Raw genomic sequence first — 10,216 nt, forward strand, 5'->3', positions numbered from 1 at the left:
CGCTCTGGCCTCCCTCACCTTTCCTACTGTCTCTTGCCCATTAACACTAATCACGTTCACCTGTTCCTCACTCCCTTATCACCAGCTGCACTTGATTAGGTTGCTCACTATATTACCGGGTTTCACTCCTCAGTCACTTGCCAGTTCGTTCTCATCTCTAGGCCATTTTTTCTCCGTGCTTTTTTCACTGTTTTGTATGTATTAATCCCCTAGCCAGCTACTGTTTTGTGTTTCCCCGATGGACTGTTCCTATGGACCGTGACTCCACTCTCTCCTCCCAGGCAGGTCAATACTCAGTCGCCTATCTGTTCCACTATTGCCTTCATCTCTCTGTCTCCACCTTCAGTAGCCACCATCACCACCGACCAGCCCAGGAGTGACCCAGCCTACGCAGCTCGGCCCAGCTCTCCATCTCCTCGCCTCCTGCGGTTGGTCAAACACCCGGTTACTACTCATCGACAGGACTACGCACTATTTCCCTCTGTGTATTGTTACTCCCTTCATCACTGTATATAATAAATCACTGCTTGTACCGAAGTCGGCTACCTGGGTCCGCCTCTTTCTCGTTCGCTCACTGACTGGTGCGAACGGTACCTAACACAGCACTGCTGCTGTACTGTACAACCCGCTGTATGAGCTCCCAAGGTGCACTTCTGACCTGCACCTGTAAGGTTTATGAACATAAGCCCACATAATGTTGTTGTCCCTTTGCAACATTCAGCATTTGAGAAGAATTGTTGTGTTGTTACGTTTTTTATTTTACTCAAAAAGTGGAAGCTACTGTAGTTACGTTAGCATTAGCCACAGGACGTCAGCTGGAACCCCAAATTCACATACCCGGAGAATATGAATGTAAGAGGCTTAAGACTACAATTAATCGGCTAATTAAAAAAAATATTAATGCTTTTTTTGTAATTTTGACCAGATAACTAAACAATCAAATTCAAACCACAAACATATACTGATTTCTGACAAGTTCATTGTAGTTATTGAATATGTAACTGCTGCTGCTGAACAGCAGCTTAGGGGACAATTTCAATGGTAAATGCTAAAACACAGTAGCACAAATAAAGGATGAGGCAGATAGCAAACTGATTTGTAACAGATAGTAAGGCTGTAGCTGTAGTTTGTAGTTTGCTAATTTTAGCAAACACTGACTACGCCATTTGTCATACTTTAGGCTGACAACACAATCCCTTCCTGTAGCCTATTCAACGGAGTAAAGTGTGGCTTTATGCTCATGAATTTAACTTTGTGCAGAAAAGGAAGGAGAGAGGGAGAAAACGCCCACCTACATCAGGGAAACCCCCCTAAACATTTTAATGGAAATCTACTGGGGCGCGTTTTTTTATTATTATTTGTGTTATAGAATGAGCGCGTGCTCGGAGGGGTGACTAGATTCAGGGAAATGGCTCTGTGTGTGCGCATGCGAATAAGTGTGCGTGCGCGCAGTGCACTGCTGAATCGCTAAAGAAGCAATGTAGTCAAATGAAATTACTCTGGCTGTCAGTGTGCGTCTAAATGCTTCAAGTCACTCAAAGAACGTACTGGAAGCAAATGTGAGACTGTGCTTTTCACTCCAACCTAATTAACCAGTTGTAATTACATAAAAGCCTGGTAGAAAACAGGGGATGGCGGTCATAAAAATCTCACAGCAGGTCGAAATATATTCCAATAAAAGTATGGTTTAATAAGGCCTTTCAGGGACGCTTTGTGACCCCAAGACGTAGTCACACTGTAAATAACTAGGAACATTAAAAGCATCTGGCCTGTAGTGATTTTTCATTGGGAATGTGACAAAGTCAAATCTCTGGATTTAGTGATTACAATGCAAACAGACGCGCTTGGTAAGGTATAGGGCAGGCAAATAGCATGTAGGGATAAAATGTGTTGAGAGACAAACTATTTTCTGCAGTGTGAGGGCAGCAGGGAGGATCTGTGGCTTAGAGCCACCACGGAGCTGCTGGAGGAGATGCATTCTTTATTCTTAGGAAGAGGGATGGGAGGGGTGTGTGTGTGTGTGTGTGAGAGAGAGAGAGAGAAAGAGAGAGAGAGAGAGAGAGGACAGGGAGAGAGAGAGCTGAGCAGAGCACACACGTCGCACTATCAACTAGATCCATCTACGAAACAATTCGCAGGGAGAACGGGTCTGAGCTGCGTAGACACTAAAGGCAAGTTTGAGTTCCCCACTGAACAGTGCACCGGCGGCCACAGCTGGCCGTCATGGACCCGGGCAGATCAGGCTGCGGACACCTCGATGAGTGCGTCCTCACCGTTTGGGCAGAGTGTGGAAGGGGAGAAGTGGGCGCTGCGATCATCCTGCCGCCGCTTTCTTCGCTCCCCATGCGCAGCAGACGGTGCTGAGTTAAAGCGGAGGAGCTGCGTAGTGAAGCGCCCGGGAGCTGGAAAACTAAAAAGTGCGTACAGCGGTGTGGACGGACGCGCAGCCACAACCGGCGGGGGCGACCCATGCAGGCAAATATGCTGTTCCGTAGACTCACCGGATTCACGCTGCTGATCCGAACCGACTCACACCAGTGTTACCAAACGGACCTTTACGCACGGTCATACAGCAGGACCGCATGAAGGACAGCTGCTCAAAGAAAGGGGGAAAGTTGAACGCGGTAGTGGGGGTTTTAATGGACAAAGGCTCGCCAAAGGTACAGTGATGTTCCTCAATAACCCAGGACATAGTTGGAAGGACATGTAGAGGAAAATGTTCATGTTTCAGGCTAAGAAATAATATACAATTTATGGACTTGAATTTAACCAAGCCTCTATAAACAGATCCACAAATGTTTTTTATCTGTGTGACACACAGCTCTAGGCATGGTGTAAGCACACTGGCATTAATTCACCAATTCCCAGTGACTTTTAAAGATTAACTAAAACTGTTGGCCAAATTATTTGTAAGTTAATTAGATATTTCATCGAGTCAAAAATTGGGCTACTGCACTACAAAGCGCACCGCTCCACATTTTACACCCCGGGGAAAACCTGACTTTTTAAAGAGGGGCTTTCACTTCTCAATGCACAGCACGGTTTTCAATCCCCCCTTTGAAATAATTCATCCAAATGAACACCGCTCACTGGGCAGGCTTTGAAGTATACCTGATCCGCCTCTTATCGCCTCTTAAATACCCCGTTCATTTTAAACTTTTAATTGCGTTTCTGTCGCTAAATCCAGTTCTAATCGGATTGGCTTGGCCACATAACACAGCGATCATCTGGTGGTGAGAAACTGTGCTCCCTTGCCTGAAAATGAAATAAAAATCAAGAAAAAAGTGTTCTTCATCACTTTCCCTCCTTGATCTCTCCATCTCTTCAGTTGATCCGGTTTGGTTTTGATATCATGCACCTTTTAAATGTCAATACTTGGGTTTTTAGTAACATTTTGGTTGTTGCTGCCTTCTGCTGTTGATTGTGATGCTGTGATAGCACATTTTATCTTTCAATTTAGAAAAGTAGATCAAAGATGTGTGTCAGAGGGTTGTTTCTCCATCTCTGCCACAAAGAGCTCACACGGGCTCCATCTTGCCAGCAAACAACGCAGGGATTCTTAAGAAACAGGGCTAGGTAAATACAATTTTCCCATTTTAGTATTTTTTTATAGGACTTCCAGACATTACAGATCTGTAATTTAGTTCCACAGATCGACCAAAAACAGCATACATTCTAATGACTGTTGAATTATGTGGCTGGCTGGCTGCTCCTGTTCCTTGACAAACCCTGCAGAACACCTTAACCCACACTCATGGCCGTTTCTGTACTTAACATTCAACCCACCATTCCTATTATTGTCATGTTATTGTCTTCTAACACTGACTCAGGGAGGAGCTTCAGTTAAGCTGCAAGGTAACCGATAATAACCAGTACCTTTGAGTCATGTTGGGGAAAAGGAGGAAAAAATGTTGGACGAATCATAAAAGTTGGAATAATAGATCTGGGGGAGCTATTGTAAGTCAGTGGGCTTGTGCTTTACTACAAGTCTGCTGAAAAATAGCCTGTATTGATCATTTATTGCAGGCTGAAGGACTAAATTATTTTCCATTCCCATATAATTGACAGCCTGTGTACTGTATGTCCCTCTAGAGAGAGGAGGAGCTGATATGCAGAATCTCAATTCATTTACTGCCTCTCCTTTGTAATTCTATTCCTCAGAGCTTTTAATCTTGAGTCTGATGGTGGCATTCGGGCCAACATGTAATAACGAGCTCATCCTTTGGCCACCAGCAAAATAATCAGCCCTGTTTATTGTAACAACATGTTTACTAGTGTACCTTTGCCTAACTTGCCTGCTCAAGCAGATGAAAAAAACAAGACAATTGTGAAGATGATTTTTTCCCCCGTTTTGTTTTTTCCAGGGAATATCTTGTTGGTGCCCCAAGAGCTGATGTCTTTATTATCTTTATTTGCATGTTTTCCATTAAGCAACATTGATGTTGCTCAGAACCTCTGTGAATGCATTAGTGTGTGTCCTTGCACTGCTCTATTCCCTCCTTTGATAGAGCGGAAGGGATAAAAGCCTGCTTTATGTCTGTGAAACCGGATGTGCATGAGCTGTTCTGAATATTTATCAGATGGTTTGACTCTTTTTTAAATAGCTGGCGCATAATTTGACATCAGCAGTGAACGATTTGTTTTGTTTTCTGTCTTTCTGTTTGGGAGAGAAGGAAAGGGTGAGAGGGAAGGAGACAGTTGGTATGTGTGTACATATTTGTATGTCAAATAAAGAGACCGAGGAAGGAATGGAAAAGAGAGGCCCTTTCTCTGAGAGTAGGCCACCCCTGAAAATTCTAATCTAACATTTCTTTGTTTTTCCACAGGTCTCTGGATCCAAATGTCACCCCCCTTGGACTCTGCCCCGTTTGGGGACCATCAATGTGTGACGGACAGGCGAGTGGAGCCTGCGGTGGCTCTCTACTGTGTGGCTTCAAATTGGCCCTGGCTGAGCTCTGTATGGAGTGACGAATGAAGAGTCCTGCTTTGGTCTGATGTCTCAGCATGGATGGAGTCAGTCAGAGGACTGGCCACCACTAATGAGGCTATCGCTCTTCAGCTGAGGACGAGCATTTTCAGGATTACACCCACAGTTTCCTGCTCTTTTCCCACCTAACTGCATCATTACCAAACGATAGGTGGACTTTTCGTGGGTTTGGTTTTTGGTGGATATATATTGACTTTCTGATTTATTCCCTCCCAGTTCTTTTTATTGTTGGTTTCCCTTTTCCCTTTTTGTTTTTCCACTATGGAGTTTCTGGCTGGACCCTGGAATAGAGATTGGGCTTCATTCTTGCAGTTTATGTTGACTGTCATCCTAAGCCTCCAAATGCAATTCAGACCTGGTGCCTCTTGCCCGGCAGAGTGTCGTTGTGACAAATCGTTTGTGTACTGCAACGAACGCAGCCTGACATCAGTGCCTCTGGGGATACAGGGGGGCTACAAGGTCCTGTACCTACATAACAACCAGATCAACAATGCTGGCTTCCCTGTGGAATTTCACAATCTGGCCTCTGTGGAGATGGTTTATCTGTATGGCAACCAGCTGGACGAATTCCCCATTAATCTGCCAAAAAACACTAGGGTCCTGCATCTCCAGGAGAACAATATCCAAACAATCTCCAAGGCAGCCCTGGCCCAGCTGACTCAATTAGAGGAGCTGCATCTCGATGATAACTCCATCTCCACAGTGGGGGTGGAAGAAGGGGCCTTTAGAGAGGCATTAAGCCTCAAACTCCTCTTCCTTACCAAGAACCACTTGAGCAGCGTTCCCATTGGCCTTCCTGAAGACCTGAAGGAGCTGCGGTTAGATGAGAACCGCATTGCTGTCATTGCAGAAGAGGCCTTCCAGAATGTGACACGCCTGCAGCGCCTCCTGCTGGACGGAAACCTGCTGACGGATGAGGGCATTGCTCCCGGGACCTTCCGGGACCTCGTCAATCTTCGTGAGCTGGCTCTCGCCCGCAATTCACTGACCTTTCCCCCACCTCTCCTACCTAGCCAGTCACTGGTTAAACTCAGCTTACAGGAGAACCAGATTGACCAGATCCCTGTGGCAGCCTTCACTGGCCTAAATAGGCTGGAAAAACTAGATATCTCCAGCAACCAACTTCAGACTCTAACACAGGGTGTGTTTGATAGCTTGTCGAGCCTAAAGCATCTCATTGTGCGTAATAACCCCTGGCGCTGTGACTGTGCAGTGAAATGGGTGGTGGTGTGGCTCAAGTCACTACCTTCCTCAATTAACGCCCGAGGGTTTGTGTGCCTAAGTCCAGACAAGGTGCGTGGCATGATGATCAGAGAGCTCACACTGGATATTATTGACTGCCCTGTCGATACTGACCAGCCGCCTTGGCCCACCCTCCGCTCCACACCCCCTCCTCCACCCACCACCCCTCCTGTCACCACCATGATATCCAACCTCATCACCACATCCACCCCCTACTACTTTGACTCGCCCTCCCCTCCCCTACCCCCGATCCATAACAACCCTCCTGGGCCCCTGCCTCCTTATGAGGATCCCCTACAGATCTCCTTCAATGTGGTCAACTCCACTAGTATTGAGGTGAGCTGGGATTCCTATTTCACTGTCAAAGCCTACAAGATCACATGGGTGAAAAGGGGCCAAAGCCAAATCAACCAAGGAATGCGTGAGCGAACAGTGAGTGGGGGTCTGCGGCAAATCAGCCTCACCAACCTGGAGCCCCGGTCTGTGTATCGGATCTGTGTGCACATGCTGGACACCCTTAACTCCTACAGGCCTGGAGAGGATACTATATGTTCTGAGGCTAGGACCAAGTCTGCCTTGTCTACTAAGCCTCCTGGCAGAGACCAAGGTCCTCAGGAGAGCATCAACTCCACACTGCTAATGGCTGGGATCATAGGTGGGGTGGTTCTTATCATCCTGGTAACTCTACTCAGTTTGTTCTGCTGGCACATGCACAGGAAGAGCCGGTCATCTTCGACCAAGTGGAAATACAACCGAGGCAGGAGAAAAGATGACTATTGCGAGGCTGGAACCAAGAAGGATAACTCCATTCTGGAGATGACTGAGACCAGTTTCCAGATAGTGGCGCTGAACAATGAGCAGCTGCTCAAGGGAGATTTCCGCATTCAACCCATCTACACACCCAATGGGGGCATTGGATTTAGAGACTGTCACCTCAGTAATAACAGTATAGCCTACTGCAAGAGCAGCAATGTGCCCAGTACAGATTTCAGTCACACGTGATGCAGCAGCAACTAGTACAGTTGCACACACAAACACACACATACAAGAAACATTTAATAAATGCATAAATACATACACATACACTGTTTGTGTAGGCAACCATAAACATAAAAATTCTAGTGAAATATACCTGTACTATATATATTTCCAAGTTCTGTCTAAGGTGTAATTTATACTGTGGATAATGTGGGATTCTCTGCTATCTTTTTTATTCTTAGAAAAAGAGATACAAGTGTTTCTTTGTTTTATAACCAGCAGGGTTTGAGTTGTTTTAATGGTCAGTACTGTACACGAACATGGATTTGTACAATCACGGCACCTTGGGTGTAGCTTCTGATGAACGCTGTCAGCCTTGGAAACATTGAGGCGTTTAGAGGGCTGGGATCCTTTGCTAACCACAGAAGCAAAATATGGCCTTTTTGCGCTTTGACACGCTGCAAACCCTCCCCAGTACAACAGAACAGTAGTAAAGGCAACATAGCACAGGGCAAATCCAAACACTGCTGATGAGAGCGCTGTGAAAATGTAGCACTGGTTCGTTGGTGGCATGGTGTAAAAAACAATTGAAGTGCACTTTCTTCTTAATGGGAGCACAGCAAGAAATGAGCAGTGTTGTCGATCACATGTAAAGGATTGTTGTGTCATTGGTGCTTTTGGAAAGCCTGGACTGAGATTTCCCAAAAGTGCTTTAACACTAAAAGCATCTTTGTTCTATTGATTTACAGTAGAACAAAAGTGGGCTTAGTCTAGAGACACTTTTGGAGAACTCTGTCTTTTCTAGCACGTTTTTTTGTTTTTGTTTTTGGTGATTATTAGCATGAGTTTAAAAAGCAACAAAGGGTCATTTTCCCTAATTAGGTGCATGGATGTGGTGAGACACGGAGCTCCTTTTGAAGAAATTCCCTTTGTTCTGCTTCTTTTTTTTCTTTGTTTTGACAAGTGAGACCACAAGGGGGCAGTTACCCTCAGTGTCATGTGTGGGACAGGAATAGAGGACAAAACAGACAGGAGAGATCACTTTTCCTCCACCATTCCTCTGGAGTCCATTACCCAGATGACATTACTCATTCCCAAACAGCATTGTTTAGAGTATTATTGCTCATCTAGCTACTCAGTGATGTGGACTCATTTAAAACTAACAGTGTTTTCTGTGTTTGGCAGCTAAATTATATGGATTTTCACCACTGTCCTCTATCACGAGGGAAGGCCTTTGACTGTGTGTGTGTTTGGAGACACACACATAATGCTAATTATACACCCACTTATTTTAGCCTTGTCCCAGCATTCATTAGGATTTTTGGATAAATTAAGAAATTACAACAATGAGTTCGCACTCCGCCCATGATCCTCACAGTGCACAGTTGTGACTGAGCAGCTCATATAGTGCCTCATCATTTATCCTTTCGTACCCATTTACAGTATGAGGCAGCCTATTTTATTTACGATTTGCTCACCTGAACAGTGCAGCTGCTCACTTCACAATACTAGTATCTAAAATGATGATGCTCACCCAGTCCACCCTGATTTTCTGTCTTTTATTCCTGTCTGCTGTCTCACTGTCTGTCTCTACACCTCTGATCGCTGCATGGGCTCAATTAAAACAGTTTCCCTACCCTTCAGCTCACGGGCTGTGGTGGCAGCTCTCTGCATGTGAGGTGCCAGCGAGAGGTCTTCATTATGCACTTCTTCAGAAGACTTGATTTGATTTGACAAGATTTTATTTTGAGGGGCCAAGCTTAAAGAATTCCCAGCACCGACCCGTCTGCTGCCTCTCTTTCTTTTCCTCCTCTTCTCATAATCCCCGACCAAAAAGGGGAGAAAAATATGTAGACCTTATTTTCACTTGGCTGCATGGAGCTCACACTGGGACAGAGAGTGTGTTAACTCTTTGTGAGACACGGAGATTCAGCTGCAAGAACAAACACAGTAGAGAATTAACACAATCTAGGCCAAATGTTTGGAGTAAAATGACTTTTTAAGGGCTTGTACTCGAGTTATTCCAGAGTGTTGTGATCTTGAAATTCCAGCAATAGCTCATATGGACTTTAAGTTAAGGTGATGCATTCATGTCCCTGCATTTAAAATCTGTTTAACAAACATAACATTCTGAACATTAACAAACAGGAATGAATTAAATAATCTGTCTTAACATGCCATTTAGTGTGATATTATGTCTTAAAAATCTTGTTTACAATGAGAAAACAGACACATTTTTCACTTATATGTCAAGTTTATTTTTAATGCAAATAGCAATGTGTTGAAAAAATATTATTGAGAGACCATCATTTTGAGAAATCATTTATTTCACTTTAGATGAGAAAAGTGATACCACACACACCTCTATGCTAAATATGAAGCAGCTGCTAGCAGCCAGTTAGCTTAACTTAGCAAAGCAACTAGCTTGGCTCTTTCCAAGGGTATGAAATTATCAATTGTAGATTTTTTTTGTACAAATAAGACAAACAATATATATTGTGTTAATATGTAAGCTTTACAAATGCTTAGGTGTATTTTGTTATTTTGGACAGAGTAGCCTTACTACCATTTTTGGTCTTTAGGCTAAGCTAAGGTAATTGAATCCTGGTTTACAGCTTCGCATTTACCATAGAGATATAAGATTGGTATCAATATTTGCATACCTCTTGGCAATAAATGCAAAATGTCAAACTGAGCCTTTAAGTGAAAAGAAAAAGTAAAAGAACTTGATTTGAATTGGAATGATCGCATTCCCCTGACAAATGATGTAAGACTAAATACTTTAATACATGACTTGTCTAGATGGATTTTTTATGTTGGGTTTATTATTATGGCGCTCTTCTGTGGTTATCAAAGCATTTCCAATTTTTATTTTACTACTTTTCTACTAATATCCACATCGGCACACCTAATACGCAGATGCACCAGGCTGCCCTGACCCACGCTTTGATCTATCTTGCTTAAAAATCATGAAGCCTAACCTACTGACAGTTCACATATGGCTTTCCA

The 10,216-nt window shown here is 44.1% G+C and overlaps 1 protein-coding gene across 3 annotated transcripts in view; it reads left to right on the forward strand.

Annotated features, from left to right (window-relative positions):
* The window catches only part of flrt2 (fibronectin leucine rich transmembrane protein 2), a 45,627-nt gene extending 35,419 nt beyond the window's left edge, over positions 1-10,208 (forward strand). For 2 of the 3 annotated variants that reach the window (XM_020616972.1, XM_020616973.1), the window contains exon 2: positions 4,827-10,208. In XM_020616972.1, the coding sequence (XP_020472628.1) occupies positions 5,249-7,231 (1,983 nt within the window). In that variant the 5' untranslated portion in view covers positions 4,827-5,248 and the 3' untranslated portion in view covers positions 7,232-10,208. Of the gene's footprint in view, positions 1-2,053; positions 2,661-4,826 lie in introns of those variants that run through there. The other variant, XM_020616971.1, reaches the window with a different exon arrangement.
* Positions 10,209-10,216: the final 8 nt, after the last annotated feature.

Source organism: Monopterus albus, unplaced genomic scaffold (genome assembly GCF_001952655.1).
Source record: "Monopterus albus unplaced genomic scaffold, M_albus_1.0 scaffold182.1, whole genome shotgun sequence".
Taxonomy (NCBI): Eukaryota; Metazoa; Chordata; class Actinopteri; order Synbranchiformes; family Synbranchidae; genus Monopterus; species Monopterus albus.